General features: G+C 41.4%; 1 protein-coding gene across 2 annotated transcripts; it reads right to left on the bottom strand.

Moving 5' to 3' along the window:
- Nucleotides 1–553: 553 nt before the first annotated feature.
- On the bottom strand, nucleotides 554–6,076 carry katnbl1 (katanin p80 subunit B-like 1). 2 transcript variants are annotated; one of them, XM_087806142.1, is made up of 10 exons: nucleotides 5,931–6,076; nucleotides 5,426–5,505; nucleotides 4,173–4,322; nucleotides 3,828–4,110; nucleotides 1,977–2,092; nucleotides 1,865–1,915; nucleotides 1,689–1,778; nucleotides 1,509–1,613; nucleotides 1,277–1,370; nucleotides 554–1,038 (listed from the first exon to the last, which is right to left on the bottom strand). In XM_087806142.1, coding segments are annotated over exons 3-10 (774 nt in total). In that variant the 5' UTR covers nucleotides 4,175–4,322; nucleotides 5,426–5,505; nucleotides 5,931–6,076; the 3' UTR covers nucleotides 554–1,005. The 2 variants fall into 2 exon arrangements, with proteins under 2 accessions (XP_087662268.1, XP_087662267.1); XM_087806141.1 differs by having other exon boundaries at nucleotides 4,288–4,322.
- Between the last annotated feature and the right edge of the window lie 11,841 nt (nucleotides 6,077–17,917).

Genomic DNA, 17,917 nt, shown 5'->3' with positions numbered 1-17,917 from the left:
TGACGTATATCCAGGAACGACAGAAGAAAAAAATACATTAAGAATATTGATAAATTGAAGTCAGTTTTAAACATGTTTTTGTGCTTCCCTTATAGAACGTACACTTTTACGCTGCACTCGGAAGTTATTAATCTTTGACAGTATTAAACCATGTATAATTCGACTGTTTGTTCTATGAGTCATATAGAATAAACAAAATAAAGTTATTTGACGCTCTTCAAATTAACTGCATCGTTTGACTTGGAAAAAAAACTGCATTGACGTCACACTGCTCAAAGGCCTCTCCCAAACTAAGGCTCCTATGTAAACCTCGTTAAGTCTTTTAATGCATGATAAACCATCTTAAGGTTGTTCCTTAGAGGTTGTTTCTCTAGGGCGCGCTACAGACAACAGCATTGAATCCAACGTAACAAAAAGCACAAACGAAAACCTGAAAAGCCAGTTGGGACACTTTCTCCTCCCATGTGCTGTGTAGCACGATGCTCAAAGGCAGAATAAACAATTATATAACCGTTATCGCTCATTTATAACAAAAACCCACAACAATGCAGAATGTCAGAGGAAGACCTCTTGATTTTTTATTTTATTTACAGACTAAAATAATCACATTCTTACATCATTGAGTCGGACGTGACAACGAGATGAAAACAAGAACTCTAATAACTTAAGACTGTTGATTCAAGTTCCCGATTCCAAAAAGTACTCAGGCTAAAAACAATAAAACACAGGAGCGTTTATGACACATAAGATCTTGGCACTTGATGGGAGCGTCCGCCTCAGCTCCCGCACAACCGCCCACTTCAATGTGAAGCTGTCGCCTGCCGAGTACGTTTCCATGCAGAGATTCCTGTCCTGCTGAAGTGTCTCCAGCGCAGGCTGCGGCGAGGAGTTTGAGTCTGGAGAACTTTCAGAGAGAATGAGACCGTTTTTCCTCTCCAGGTGCTGCCATTGGTTAAAACAGCAATAATCTGGCAGTAGTGGTCACATCCTCAAAGTGCTACAGTGTCAGGGCAGCTGCGAGAGGGAATCCTGCACCGTCTGAACAGGAAGCAAAGACAAACGACAGAAATCATCGACCGTTTCATTATTGTTTGTTTTTTTTGCTCCTCTTCACATAAGTACTTCATCTTTTGTTTGTCCCTCGCCCACGTGCCCCATTAGTGCCGTTCAGTGAATACAAGAGGATTAACACAAACACAAGGTTGACCCCTAAACAGCTACAGGCTTGAAATCTTTTTTAACTCACAGATCGAGCATGAAGTACTAAGTTTCTCACCTTAGCCAGTTCCCCTGTTGATCCAGGAACCGAACACAACCGCGCTCCATCTTTCCACAAATCCTTGAGTTGCTGCCTCATGACTCCGACATTCCTGAAACGATCATAAGAAGGCTGGTGTTGGTGCATGTGCAGGTGACTTAGCGCTTTCAAAACATGAAGATAGTTTAGAAGTAGAAATCTATTCAAAGACTCATGAGGCTCAGTGAGACATCACCAAGAACAATCTCACCTCTCCTCTGAGCAACTGTCCTGCAGTTGTTTCTCATTCTTTGAAAGCTCTGTCCACCACTTCCTGATGATTGACTGAACCCAGTGTAGACCCACCAAGAGGTGTCTGCGAGGCACAACATGCAGGAGGTCATGAAAAGGTAAAACCAATTCACCTCAAATAAACACATTTGTTACTCACTGTTCATATTTACTAGCGAGGATTAATCTCAGTTGAGGCATGAGGTCGACACAACATCCCAATGATAGACAGGACTCTTCAGTCTGAAGGCTGTGGAGGTGAAACACGGAAGACTATTAGACAAACATTTTATTAAGAAATGAAAGAGAACAATACAAAACTATTCAAGCACTCACTTCTTTGTTAAGACGGGCAAGCAGTCGAGCAGCACTCCTGTATCTTGAATTCTGGGAACACAAACATGCTTGAGAGGAAGAACACAAAGATAAAATTACCTTTATGCATTACCTTGTTACGTATGCCACTAATTCACTGGCATTCTTCTGCCACAGCGTGAGGGCGACTTTTAGTCGGAGGTTCCTTTCAAATAGGATGTGACTCATCGCTTCGTGGTCCTTTGATAGCTAGACATGGAGCCAAGGGTCATTAATTGTAACGTTATTTTTCAATTATTTATACAGAAACCCCAAATATAATTTGTTTATGCAGCCATCTTACATCTGGTTTCAGAATCAGAAAACCTTTATTAGTCCCGCGAGGGGAAATTCGGTTTAACAACAGCAAGAGAAATAAAAACACCCAGAAATAAAAACGAGAAAGAAAATCTAAATAGAGTTTTTGACTCCTACCCTTTTCTGTAAGCAGTTACTCAATATTCTCGTCAGGTCACCAATAACAAAAAGATGTAAACTTATAGAAAAACACCTCAGGACAACAAAAAAAAAAAAACGATATGGTTCACAAATTTGGTTCTGTCAAATTTCTGTAAACAAGTGGAAACACTATCAATGAGATGCCTTTACGACGCAAGGAGTGGACTTTCCAGTCGGATGACAACAAGCGTCAACGTAAACAACAGTTCAGCTTCATACCAGTGAAGACATGCAGACACATTGGTGGTCGCTGGGTGTTCCAATTGGTTGTGTATAAGCCTGGTCAGTTTAGAAATGCTAACTATTGTCTGCTCAAAACTGTCGGTAGTGACATGGTAGCTTCAGAGAACAGTCGTCCGCTATACAAGAATATTGTGGCTTGAAAGTTCAGTGCAAATGGTTTGTGAAACCAAAAGCACTACCCGCACTTTCAAAATGAAAGCTTGTGAAGAAGCAACAACAAAACAGTTGAAAATTGTTTATGAATGTTTGATGTTTCTACACGTGTGTGGCTCAGCTGGAAAGAGAAAAATGCAGAAAGGGGGCGGCTCAATTTATCTTGTCATAAGCCTACGGCTGGGTGACTTACCAGCAACATTCCAGTCACTTTGTTTATGTTTAATGCTCTAGTGAAAGAGTAAACGTCAGATAGAAGAAACAATAGTAGGTGTTTACAAGAATGAAGTGTGTGCGTGCACGCACACGCCAAACGTTTGGACACATCTTGTTCAATGCTCAATTTTTCTTTCTTTTCATAGTTATTTACATATTAGATTATCACTGAATGCATCAAAACTATGAATGAACACATGCAGAATTATGTACTGAGGTGTAAAATAACTGAAAAATTATATTATACGGTCTTATATTCTTTTTTTCTTCAATGTACCTTTCTTTGATGGGCTTCAAAATAAAGTTACCCAAAATGTTTTTTACTTCACAGTTGCCTTTTCAGGGTTCTCAGAGATTGTTTTTTTTTTTTTCCTTATTATTGGGGTTAAAAAACACGAACAGATGTCTCATGCAGAAATCAGGTTGATGCAACCATATTGGACAAAGAACCAATCAGCCAAGTAAAGAGAAGTGAGTGACCATCATCACTTCCAAGAAATTGGAGGACCCTCCTGAACATTCAAGTATCAACTTGCCGTTCTTAATTACTCAAATATGTCCACAAGTTACTCATGTATTTGCCGACCTCCCTTCAACTTCCTCCTCTTCACTCTACTCAGTCATGCTTGACAATACCTGTGGTGGCACTCATTACAAAATGAAACAATGCCAGCCCACTTACTTTCCAATTATTTGACCAACAGAGAATAAAAAACGTCCTTCTTCCTAATGATTTCTTGTTGAAAATAACTTCACTTCACAGACTACATTTTTCCAGGACCTTGAAAGCACTTTCATAATCCTACAATCTATCCAGGTTTGACAAAGCGATCTTGTGCATGAGAATTATCAACAATACCACGCATCCCTTTACCTCCGTTATGTCACTGTATTTGGAGCTGGCCCCTTCCATCTTGGAGGCCTCTGCAGAGGTCACCGGGATTAGGCGGCGGTCATGGCAGTGATAGGCCTGCACTTCTGCAGAGGACATCAGTTCATTTTCCTTGTTGGCCATGCCAGGGTCATGGACACGGCCTACATCGGTGCCTTTGCAGCGCAGCTTCGAGCCCACGTCTGCCACTGGGCAACTCCTCCTCTTGCAAGAAGACAACCGCTTTATATTGCCGGGAACTTGAGCTTTGCCTCGTCTTTGAAACCTGCAGGAAGCAATACAAAGTCATATTAATGTGGTATGAATAAAAACCCTTTCAACACCCACATTTCAGATGATGGATCACAGACAAATTATCCTAGATGGTCCAGTGAGTGGATTACACTGTAGGGATATGGTTGGTGATTATGGTCAAAATGACTTCCACAGATCAGGAACTCACCTTCCCTTACCTGTATTTTCCTTATTAATTCCCACCTAAAACAAGAGATAGGGGATCAGGCCAGCGCTAGTCTATACACAACCACAACACCATGATAATATAGAGTCACAGGTCCTATTTACAATTGCTAATGGGAGTTAAAAAAATAGACAAAACAACGGTAAAAAAAACCCTTTAAATCGAAAAATAGCTACACTACAATAATCTAATCATTTTAATTAATAAAGCTGCAAGTACAATTTCATCTGATCTGACTGATGATAGACCAATATTTTGATCTACAGGATGCATTTTTAGGTCCACGGACAAGGACTTCCATTATGTAACGATAAAACAAACAAAAAAAGGGCAGCGCTCTCTGAGATCAATTTTTCAAAATTAGAAATATTCTTTTATTGACACAGTTATTTTAATTTCTGTTTAATATACCCCTTCAAGAATAAATCATTAAATGGGGTTAAAGTAAGGAAGGCATCCATGTAGGAGCTGCAGAATGTCTGTCTTGGATCTGTTTTTCTACTAATTAGTGTGTTTTCTAGTATTATTCTGTACTGACACAACAACAAATTCTTACGTTGTGTAAAAATGTCATGCTCTAGCTCAAACTGACTTAGATGGTTATGTAACATAAAGCAATTATTGTACTGTATCCATCATGCCAAATTTAAGCCATTTTACAGTATTTTCAGATGGAATATAGCAATGACACAACAATCTTGAGTTTCAGAGGCGGGAAAATGTGATTAAAATGGGGCAAATCAGCTGGTCAATTTCTGTCATGACAGAAATGGAAGAATTGTTGCCTATGCACCATAAAGCAGGACTTAAATAAACGCATTATCTCCATATTTTGGCCTCCAAATCTTCTTATCAGTAACTCTATCCAACCTGATATGATGGATGATCGCTATTTTTGTTAAATAATCAATATACGTGGTTTTAGTACATTAAAAAAGTTATATAAATAAAAATGACATTGCCAGGTGTGTTGTTATACTTCGACACTACGATAAAAATATGTTGACAATAAATGAAGACCTGGGACGACAAAGTCACTTGGAAAACACAGCAGTCACAACATTCACAAGACAAGTGGGCAGTAGTTGACACAACAAACCATGATATTTTCTTTCCCTACCGGCTTCATGTTCTTTGGAGCAAAATGAAACAGGAAGGATTGCCGGCCATGGGTGGTCTCATCTCGAGAAATAAAAGACCCTGAGAAATAAGTTGGATTAGAAGTCAATTTATTCAGAAATCATGCATTTCATAAAACACTACAAAGTGAGGCTGAGACAGATTCACACGAAATATTGTTGGGTTTCATTACAATTTATTAGTTTGTTGTCGAGTTTACAAGCTAAATAACAACATTAACACCTAACGTCCTGAGGTTAGCACCGTTTCAAACCACAACACGGTTCTACTAAACTAGTTCACTTTAAAACGAGCACGACACAAACAAATGCTGAACCCACATCCGCAGTCTTAGTGGATGTTGGCATAAAGTGAAATAAAGGCACAAGATACACTGGGCCGCTAACTAGCGCTCGCATGCTAACTAGCATCGGAATGCTAACTAGCATGTTAGCAACACAAACAGCATATGGCGCTACTTTGAAGGCAGCAATACCAGTACAAACCGAGTCATTCTCCCGACGACAGCCCCCGGTGTGTTGGCGGTGTGTTTGGTAATCCCAAAGAAAAGAGAAAATGATTTGCTGACAACTAAAAATTCAAACGGGTGTGCAGAGTTTCGAAGCCGTTGGTGAGTTTGACGTTTTAAATGATTCAGCGCCGGCCAGCGAGGATTGTGGGATTGAACCTGGAGCCTGAGGTGTTTTTAGCGACACCTGCTGTCGACAACGAAAGGTACAACAATGCATCTAAATTAGAACCCAACATATTGATTCTAAACATCGACTCAAAATTGGTACTTGCTATTTGAAATACCAAAATAATATTATAACTGATCATTTCATTTGTACTTCCTCTCCATTAAAATAGTTTTGTGAAGGCTTATATGGGCTTTCTGCCCGTTGTCCTTCTATAAATGTTGCAAACGGTAACGTTGTAAACAACTAAATTACTACTTAACACTACACTTTGTAAACGGTGTTGTCTGAGAAAAGGACTTCGTGAAAATGTGAAGCCACAGTGGACTAAACAATAGGAAGGTCACTCACATGATCCACACCATTCAGAGAAGTTGAATTTGTGCTTATGAAATAAAAAAAACATTTTTTTTTCTTTAGTACATTCGGTATGTCGGCCTCAAGTGGTGGCTTAACACATTACAACATCTAAATTGACCAAAACTAGAGAGAGGTTTTTTTTATCAAAGATGATGGACCTCTATGCCTATATGTAAATAAGTAAGTAAAGTAAAGGTTATATGTAAAGTTCCTTTCTAGACCAGGGTCACAAAGCGCTTTAACAATCAAAAACAATACACATTTAAAATATATACTTTCAAATATCAAGACACATAAGACAAACAGGGAAAAGCAAGAATAAAAATGTCTTAAGATATTTCTTGAAGGAGTCAGTAGATCATCAAACACAGAGATCGTTCCAAAGCTTAGGAGCAACAGTCTGGAAGGATTTCTCTCCTCTGGTCCGGAAGCGTGTTCAGGAACCATCAGTAGATTCTGATCCACAGACCTCAGAGCCCGAGCTGGGGTGTAAGTCTGGATCAGATCACTGATGGAAGGTCTGACCATGAATAGATCTGAAAGTAAGAACCAGAATTTGAAAATGGATCCTGAAAGAAACTGTTTTAAGGATCGGGGAAATGAATTTGAATGAAGTGGTTCTCCACTGGTGCCATGCGTCCAAGTGGTCCTGTCACCCAGGACAGCAACGGTGTCTCCGCGCTCCCACCACCTGGGTCAAGGCTCTTGCGTGGGTCCAGTACGCACACAACTCGCTCACGTGCTCCTCCACGGGAATGAGTCCGTTCGAGTCTACCTACGGATATCAACGATCTCGAGGAGGAGGTCCAAGTCCCGTCGAAATCGGCTCTAGTACAGCGGTGCAAGTCAACCTGGATTAAGGCAAGAAAGAAACTTTTGAGTTCGGCGGCCTCCGCCAAGTCTGCCACTGTCCAGCAGCGTTCAGACGCTCCCGCCTACAAGGTGGGGGACCGAGTGTGGCTCAGCACCAAAGACATTAGTCTACACTTACCTTCACGTAAGCTCACTCCCCGTTTCATGGGACCCTATGCCATCACCAAGGTGGTGAACCCTGTTGCGGTCCGCCTACGCCTTCCTAAGGCGATGCGCATCCACCCCACTTGCCATTTTTCAAAGGTTAAACCCGCTATAGTGTCCCCGCTGGTTCCGGCCTCTAAACCTCCTCCCCCTCCTAGGGTGGTTGAGGGTGAGAAGGCGTTTACTGTACGTAAAATTCTCGACTCTCGGCGGGTTGGTCGGGGCTACTAGTACCTGGTGGATTGGCAGGGTTACGGGCCTGAGGAGCGTTCCTGGGAGCCCACTCGGAACATTCTCGACCCCCGCCTGATTGAGGATTACAATGCTCGGACTAAAAGAGACAATCCAGAACCCAAGACCCAGAGCTAAGACTTTGCACGTTGTATTTTTGTTGTCTTATTGCCTCATTCTGTGTTTTGTTTTTTGTTCTGTGTTGTTACTCTCTCCTGCCTGTTCGTTCCGTGTTCTCTATGTCCTCCTCTCGTCGGCTACCTGGTGGGCTTAGGTCCCTTGAGGGGGGGGCACTGTTTTGGCTCGTGTGTCCTTCTTGGTGTTTCCTGTTTTTATTTTGAAACCTGCTCCCTTCTTTGTCTGTAAGTTTCCTTTCCGGTCCCTCCCCCTGCTGATTGTTATTGTCTCCACCTGTCTTGTGTTCGGCAGCTGCCAGTGATTGCTGACAGCCTTCATAGTCTGCTCAGTCGTCACACTTGTTGTCCCATGTGCGTCTAGTTCGTGTTTCACGTTTTAGACTCCCTATTCGAGATTGTTTCGCCCCGGTTTTGACCCCTGGTATGTCTTCTCGTTTTTCTGCCTGCCTGTGCCCTTGACCTGTTTTCTGGATATCGTACCTGTCAGATGTATATTTCCTGGACTACCTGTGACGATCCCTCTGCCTGCTAATAAATCTGTCAAGTTTGACAATCAGACACTTTCTGCGCCTGGGTTTCCTTCCGCACACTGACAGAGTGAGATGACCCTAAACTGCTCAATGGTACTTGAGCTCTCCTCCTTTGGAACCCAGACCCCCTCTGCATGTCTCCACTGATGTGCTACTATCCTTCTTCTCCAGATGACTTTGAGGGTTGTCCACAGTCGCTTCAAGAGTCGTGGGCATCCTTTGTATACAACATATGGCACTCCACTTGGACCTGGGGATGAACTAGTTCTAGCAGCTTTGGCAATTTCCCCAACTTCTTTCAAAGTTGGCTCCTTGATGTTAAATGCCGAGATTGGTTCTGGCGGAGTTATCAAAGTCTTGCATGGTCCAAGAGGTTCATCTCTTGCACTGTCACTGTAGGTGGCACTGTGGTATTTTTTAACCTCAGAACATGCAAGGCAGCTTCTTTTTTCTGCCCGAGGATCTTTTTGGTGAAGCCAAAGGGATTTACATTGAAGGCCGCACGTTTCCTGGCTCTTTCCCTACCCCTCCTCCTATGCCACTCAGCTCGACGGAGGGTGTTGAGTTTTTTCTTCAGGATGCTGCAGACCTCTGCCAGCCCGGCCTCTCCTTGTCCCTCGCCCGCTTAAACTGCCGTCCAAGCAGTCTAAGCTCCTGCCGAAGCTGGCTAATCTTCAACTCCCTTCTGTTTGGCTCCCCTCGACCTCTGGTTGGCTGTTGTTCCTTTTTGCCAAACCTTTCCACCATGGGTTGCTGACCCTCACTGCCACAGTTACTGACTTTCCAGTTGTCGGCTGTCTCTCCAGCAGTCGCCATACTATTCATGGTCGTCATCCGGCCTATACCCGGAGGTCACTGATTTAGCCAGATGAACTTGTTACGGCAAACACTCTTGGTGCAATGTGTTTTTTATGTGTAGACACATCATCAGTGTTGTTGCCTGGGTTCATAGGGTGTTTCGGGTCTCGCAACAGACACCCTTGTCCAAGTGACCCATCCAGGGTTGATCAGGCCTCGGCTTGTGTCTAAATAGCTTGTTTAGCCAACGGATCTCCTGGTGGCTTTCCTTATCTGCAGTCCCTTCACTCCCAACATTTTGAGTGCCCTGATGAGAGACTAGCCGACGAACCCTCTGCGATTAGTGTTGACAAACGTCCCGTAGATGGCTCATAATTGCAGCCAAATAAAAAGAAAACATATCTCCATAAACGCAATCTCAATGAAAGGGTCTATTTCATACAAAAGCACAGAAGGAGAAGAAAAGAGGATCAAGCGAACTAGCACATCCAGACTTTATTTTACTCATTCATTAAACAATCTCAACATTGTTGAGTTGTAACACCTAAAACTTTACAATAGAGTCACTTTTACATGACCTTTTAAGCATGTATTACTCCGAGAGAGCCACTTGACTTCCGTGATGCGTGAACAATCCAAGCTTAGAAAAATACAAATGAAGCATTTTTACCTATTTATGGGCGCGTACAATCGCACTTTCCACAGACTATTAACATTTCAAGTGCACTTCATAGTTTTAGAATTACTGTAGCCAAATGACAACACCGACACGTCACGTCACGTCACCATGGCAACAAAGACTCAAATGTTACCCGGGCCGTCTGACTTCAGTATGTTCCGTTTGTGTATTTTTCCTAGAAAAATGGCCTTGTTGCTTGATGTAGGACCATGGAGGAAGAAAACTGACTGTGACTTTGATGTAAGCAAATAATTGACATGGTCCACTGAGTTAATGTCAGCAATTTTAAATGTTTACATATCGTGTTGTTTTTTAGAGCTTTCCTCAACGGACCTCATCAAACTGTAACATACCAGATGTCACAAGGGATATATATACATAATAGCAAATATGAGCATGTTTTGGTTATTGTTGATGCTCTGTAAATTATGTAATTATATATTCTGTTTGTGTTTGGGGTTTTGAATGGCGGGTAAATCGGGGGGAAGTGTTTTTAAGGGGTTGAGGGGAGGGGAGAGGGAAGTGAGAGGTGATTGGAGACGCCTGTGGAACCGGAGGAACCAGCGACAGAAGCACGATGCAGGTGGACAAACTGTCTGTGTCCTTCAACCGGGGAATTCTTTCATCATCACGCCGGCACCACAGATGAGTAGTTTACTTTTTTCCATCGATTGTAACACAGTGATTGCGTGCTGATAACTCGACTTCACGGCGGGCCGTCCAGCGTCTCTGCACCTCGCCGGGGGGGAGTTCACCTTGGATTCACTTATCGCAGCCTTTTTTTGGACATTAAGTTGGAGTTCAACATTGGACACTGATCGCGGGGGATTTGACTGTGGGGTTGTCGCGGGTGTTCATTGTTTTGTTTCTTGTTTGTTTGATCCCTCCGTTAACGAGCGCTTTTTGTTAAATCTCTGATTAAGTTATGAAGTAAATATATTTTGATTAATTTCTATATCGGCTTCATGTGTGGTTAGTTTTGTTTGAATTAATGCTGTCACTCTGGAGAGTCACCAAGTCCGCACCAGAGCTCCGCCCCATGAAAAATGTGTGTGTGACGATCTCTCGAGGAGTTATTTGAGAAGGTCCGTTACAAAACCACTGTGGAGTAAGTAAGTAAGTAAAATATATTTATATAGCGCTGCACAAATAAGAAAGTCTTAAGATGTTTCTTGAAAAAGTCAGTAGACTCCATCAAGCGCAAAGAGAGAGGAAGATCATTCCAAAGCTTAGAACAACAGCCTGGAAGGATTTCTCTCCTCTGGTCCTGAACCGTGTGTGAGGAACCATTAGTAGATTCTGATCCACAGACCTCAGAGCCCGAGCTGGGGTGTAAGGCTGGATCAGATCAGTTAGTGTAAGGAGGAGCTTGACCATGAATAGCTCTGAAAGTAAGAACCAGAATTTTTGTTAATTCAGGAGTCATTAAACTATGGTAAAAATTGAAGGGTAAGAGGACTTTTCAATCAGAAAACCTATTTTTATAGTTCAATTTATTACTTTACAATGTATTATATTAAAGGCATGGTCAGTGATTTGCATACTGGAACCAGGGGGCTAAAGAAATGCTCCATAAGCCTCTTCTTTGGCTGCCACCGTAGAAGGACCAGGAACGATCACTTCTGGTATTTATTTTTATTAATATATGATATATACATTTTGGGTGATCATTAGATTGTGTTTACTGTGCTGTAGGATCACTCAGAAACTGTATAATGGATTGATGATAATCCAGGTGTTTTCCGCAGGTAGGTGAGGATTCCTTGGTGCCGTGGCTTAATGAGAGCAGGAAGACGCTGTGACAGGTCTGTTGAACGAGGAATTTGAAGACGACAACTTGGTGGCCAGGGATCCTTTCATGTTTGTCTTTGACAACAAGGAGGATATGCAAATGTTTATGAGAGTGTCTTGATCGGATAGATCCGAGAGATTGTGCTGAATGTATTTTAGATGCTTGTGAGTCGGTGAGTTGTCTTTGTGTTCAACTGTTGCATTTGTAAATAAAGTGGGTTTGTACTTGTTTTGTTATGAAATTGAATTGTTTCCTCATGAAAGTTGTTTTGTCATAAACCAAGTTAACCACTGACACCTTGTATGAAATATGTATTAACAGGTCTATCTTGAAAAAATAAATAAAGGTTAATGATGCAAAATAGAAAATAAAACTGCACAAACAAACAATTTACACATCTTGATTTTAGAGCATCTATGATTTTTATGGCAATCAAAATTATATTAAAGATTTTGAGTTACAAAAAAGTTTGATACCTGAATAAAAACATTTAAATTCCAAACTAGCAAGAATGACAGTAAATATATAAAGGCTTAATAAAAGATACATTCTCGAAATGTATACTCAAAACAAAATAAGGTTAAAAGCCTAATAAACATGTTTCCTGATGACAGTGTTTCATATTTAAAAAAATAATCGTAATATAATCCACTCCTAATTACTGGATATTTTCTCCTAACTCGTTCATTTAAGTACGAACAAATATTTTGTAGTGATCGTAGTCAAAGTTTATATTTAGATTCAATTATTCTCTGTCCAAACATTGATCTAACTGTGTTTTACAAACAAGTATTTGTTTAGAAATAACTGGAAATAATTGATCCAATAATTAGCTTCACTAGTATTCAAAGTAGCATTTGATGATGTACAAAATAGTTTTATCAACGCTCGTAGTTAATTCATTTTCATTTAAGTTCAATTTTATTATACACATTACTCCCATCTAGTGACCATTTAGTATAACTACATCGATTATTCTAAATAAATTAGTTGGAATATTCTGTATTTTTAAATCTACAACAATTTGGAGTACAATTACTGTATGCAGACATATAAATATGAAATGTGACTGTGTTCTTGTACACACTGAATGTTTTTTATTAACACACCATAATAAATAAAACCACTTCTGTAAAAAAAAAAACTGTTCTATGTTTTGTAACATTGGATCCTCCAATTTTTAATAAAGAAGACGAGGGTGAGAGGCTTTGATGCCCTGTGTCGATGCTTAACAGAAGAGTGGCTAATATGCATTTAATATTTATATTTTAATGTTTAAGTTTTGAAGAGGTAAAAACATTTTTTTTTAAAGTTTAATGTTGGAGATTTGAAGAGGAAAAAACAAACAAAATTGTTTTTAATGTTGGAGTTTTGAAGAGGTAAAAAAAAAAGAAACATTTTTTTTTTTAATGTTGTTTTTGCTCCATGCTCAGTTTTGTGGGCGTTCTTGTTTGGAACCAGTGCTAACGCTAACCTAAAGGGCACCTATTGTGAACAGATCTATACGGATGGTCTAAGCTTGGTTTCTTAATTTGTGCTTTAGAAAATGCATTATTTCGAAAGTGAAAGTCCATTGGCCTAGCGCAAATCACCGTGCGGTTGGATCCTGAGGGCGGAGAAAGTTGGCTTGTCCCAAGGAGAAGTACCAAGTGTACAAAAGTGAGATGTGATGATGTTGCGGTCACATCAGTACTGGAGCCCAGAGTCGGTGTGATCGGCCGTCTCTGGAATCCATTGGTCTATGGTCTTTTATTTTATTTTATTTTTTATTTTATTCTGTTAATAGTGTTAATTTTCTAATACTGTAAATAATTTGTATATTTTTAAGATTGTTTTATTTTATTATCTCTTTTATTATTATTATTATTTTTTACTTTTTTCCTTGCACTTTATTTTCATTGTGCTGCTGTTGTAAAAGTGTGTTTCCCCTCTGGGGATGAATAAATGTATTCTATTTTAGCGCACTACTTCAAACCTGTACTTTTTGTCTCTTCCAGGACTCCAGAGCTGCTGCTGGATCCAGGCTCTCCACCATGTCAACGGATCCAAATTTCTCACCAGCACCCATCATGGACTCTTCTGCCTTACTCTATACTCTCCTCTTTTCTCTCACTGTATCCTCCCTCACTTTTTTCTCCATCCATCTGTCTACCTCCACCCCATTTTCCTCCCAGCCGGTCACAGCAGGAGGCCGATAACACTGGGTGAGGTTCCTCTCGAGGTTTCGGCCTTCTAAAGAAGTTTTTCCTCGCCATAGTGATTGCCCATTGTTGAGTTGGATCCTGAGGCCGGAGAAAGTTGGCTTGTCCCAAGGAGTAGTACCAAGTGTACAAAAGTGAGATGTGATGATGTTGCGGTCACATCAGTACTGGAGCCCAGAGTCGGTGTGATCGGCCGTCTCTGGACTCCATTGGCCTAGTGCAAATCGCGGTGCGGTTTCATGCTCCAGAAAAGACATGTCGGGTAAAAGTTGGATCCTGAAGCCGGAGAAAGTTGGCTTGTCCCAAGGAGAAGTACCAAGTGTACAAAAGTGAGATGTGATAATGTTGCGGTCACATCAGTACTGGAGCCCAGAGTCGGTGTGATCGGCCTCTCTGGACTCCTTTGGCTCAGTGTAAAATGGAGTGAGGCTCCAGCGAAGGTCAGTCGAGGGGGCTTCCAGGCCATGGCTGACCTTCAGGCAAACGGGTTGGACCCTTAGGCTGGAGAAAGATGGTGAGCGACAAGTGCCAAGTGTACAAAAAATGAGATACTGGACTCCTTTGGCTCAGTGTAAAATGGAGTGAGGCTCCAGCGAAGGTCAGTCGAGGGGGCTTCCATGCCATGGCTGACCTTCAGGCAAACAGGTTGGGCCCTAAGGCTGGAGAAAGATGGCGAGCGACAAGTGCCAAGTGTACACAAAATGAGATGCTGGACTTCTTTGGCTCAGTGTAAAATGGAGTGAGGCTCCAGCGAAGGTCAGTCGAGGGGGCTTCCATGCCATGGCTGACCTTCAGGCAAACAGGTTGGGCCCTAAGGCTGGAGAAAGATGGCGAGCGACAAGTGCCAAGTGTACAAAAAATGAGATACTGGACTTCTTTGGCTCAGTGTAAAATGGAGTGAGGCTCCAGCGAAGGTCAGTCGAGGTGGCTTCCAGACCATGGCTGACCTTAAGGCAAACAGGTTGGACCCTGAGGCTGGAGAAGGATGGTGAGCGACTAGTACCAAGTGTACATAAAATGAGATGTAGTCACTTCAGTATTCTGAGTCTATTGGACCACAGAGTTGGTGCGATTGCCCTTTGGCTCAGCGTAAAATGGGGTGAGACTTCAGGCTCCAGAGAAGTTGAGTGGGGGGGCCCTTCAGGCACACATGTTGGTTTTTGTCTCTTCCAGGACTACAGAGCTGCTGCTGGATCCAGGATCTTGACCATGTCAACGGATCAAATTTCTCTCCAGCACCCTTCATGGACTCTTCTGCCTCACTGTATCCTCCCTACCTTTTTCTCCATCCATCTTTCTACAGGTAATGCAGCCTTAAGAGGTCACAAGACGGTGTCTTCTTAAGCCGGTCCCATTGTAGGCCATATACATAGTTTTTTTTTTTTTGTATATGTTCTTATGTTCATCTAATAAACCATAAGAACTCGCATTATATCACGTTGTGTGATGTTTATAGTGTGACTTAAATTCTAGTGGGGATGTATCGTTTCTCTTGCATTCATTTTGATCCATACCGGTTATTCCCACATGTTTAAAAAGAGGAGATAGTAACTTCTACTGCACAAATTTGGGGAAGAATTGATAAATGATAAAATACTGGAAGATTATGCCTGTGCAGAAGCATTAGCTATCAGGTGAGTTTCTCTAATTAAAAGCTTTGGTACTTTTGGTTGATGGTGTGAGTCCCTCGTTATCTGTGCAAAACATGTGTACTCGCTCACAACAGTGACATTCTGTGTTGCAACATTCACCAGAGGTTTGCCAACGGGAAGAGGAACAGAACTCACATGGATCAGTTTGAGGAAAGTTGTGGAGTGACCCCCTGACAAAAGATCAGCTGTGGTGATGTCTTGACCAAATGTGTCCTAGATTTATTTATTTTTGTTTAATCTGCATCACTCTTAATTTTTTTCCGACACTTTAATCAAATTGTACATTTACTGTCACACGCAACTTTATAGTCGGCTGCTTCTCGTAGACGCTCTTTCTATCGCTTGCTCATTCATTCACTCGCACTCGGCGCCTCTCTCTCGTGGTTCTGACCGCTTCAAGACTCAAGGGACACACTTGGATGTTGTTGACTCATTAATTCCCCGACAAGCTGATTTGTGTTTCGTAGTTGTAGTTTACCATCTGTTCGGATAGTGATGGACCAGCAACTTAGTGATTCAAAAGATAAACGACTCAATGTAGAGCCAGAGTCAACAGAGATTGTGTGATGCAGGGATATGAATCAAATGTTTACTTGGGACTTATTGGGTCTGTGTAGGTAGGGGTTCATGGTTTATTAAAACATGGTTTCTGTATAACACTCACACATAACATGTTACATAAATAATTATAAACACTTGTGTGGTTTAAAAAAGTGCAACTTTATTCTAAATATTTGACACCAGTTAACACGCATATCTCAATCATACACTTTATCCCAGAGCACAACAACATTGTCCAGATCAAACTCGAGTGAAAACACTGAAAACATACTTTTTGCAACCAGTTGTCTGAAAATTATTCTTGAAGCGTGAGAACCGTCTACAAACACTGACTCACAAATCTGCTCTCAACTCCTCCAGTCCCTCGACACACTATTGTATCCGAACATTAGTCTGAAGCAGTGATTGGTTACAGTGATTTCATTGGATCAACTACTGCTGCCTTGACGAGCATCATACGTTCATCATAGCTTCACCACCTACTTTGGATCATGGCGTAAAGCGCTGATGGTCTTCTTGGTTCCGGTCCTGGTTCTGTGTTGCAGGCTGTCGTTGACCGTGTTGGCGTAACCAACCAGAGACGTGTCTTTACTTGGTGCAAGGGTCACAAGTCTTTTCTGGGAGAGCAGCTGGGTTGCTTGTAGGAGCCAGAGGTTCAGGCTTGCTTGGCTGGCTGCTGGGTTGCGTGCAGCTTGCTTGCGTCTTGAGAAAGTACTACGACTGGGGAGACGTGCCACGCCTTGTTGCAGAAAGGGAGGGGGGCGGGAGTCAGGAACGGGGGTGAAGCGGGAAGGGGATGAGACCCCAAGAGTCCAGCGTGAAGTGTCGAGGGACAAGAGGAAGAGTCAAGAGCTCAAGAGACTGAGCCATTTCGTGCTGCTCTTTTTAAAGCCATCCACTTGTGTTCCTGATTGGTGGGTGACATCTGATTCCTCACCCCCTCATATGCTGGAGATGTTCCGAACCCTCTGTCCTTATGTCTCTCTCCTCCTTCGAATTGACTTTGAAAACTTCTTTTATTTGATGTTATTGAAAGATATCAGGCTCACATACATTGCTAACTTATCATAACTTTCCAAGCTCTTTCTAAGGATCAGTATGATATCAAACATTACATGTTAGGAAACCACAGTATTGATATGAATGTTCAAACAGCATATAAACATCAAAACACTTTTATATTTGGATATACAGTATATTTCATGTGACTTCCTTCTTTGGCGTCTCTTTAACTGAATATATTTTATTGAACAAGAAAAACACATTTAGTATTCTGAAAAGCCATGCTGGTCTTCTGACCATGTGTAAAATGGCCGGCCTTTGGATGTCAGAGAGAGATGGGGGAGGAAGGTCGGCATTCCAAAGACGTCGTAAACAAGAACTTTGGTCTTTTAGTTAACAGCAAAAACAACATGAAGGATTTCACTATAATGTGTTTGGTTTCATTTATGTTTGTGTCCTGTTTAATGCGAGTTCATGAGTTATTCATTTCCTGCCCAGCAGGGTGAGCAAATTGCAATATAATGTCAAGTCGCTTCAAGGCAAATCAAGAGTATAAAAAGTATCAATACTCATTTGTCAGAATAAACTCTCTGGTGTCAATTATGTGAGATTACAAACAATGTTTAAACAAAAACAAAAAATAGAGTTGGCCTATTATTCAATGTTAAAAGAGTTAGTCTGTTATTTAATGTTAAGTTATTACTCATAAAAATGTCTCCAATTGTTGCTGGTGTCAAAATGTTTAAATAGCTTCATCACAGTAAGATTTATTTATTTGTAATTGCGTACAATTGATGATGGGTAACAGGGTTTCGGACCACATAATTTTTTGTCA

This window comes from Callionymus lyra, chromosome 13 (genome assembly GCF_982586985.1).
Source record: "Callionymus lyra chromosome 13, fCalLyr1.hap1.1, whole genome shotgun sequence".
Taxonomy (NCBI): Eukaryota; Metazoa; Chordata; class Actinopteri; order Syngnathiformes; family Callionymidae; genus Callionymus; species Callionymus lyra.
Note: the sequence above shows the minus strand (reverse complement) of the source record. Positions and strands in the feature narration are given on the sequence as shown.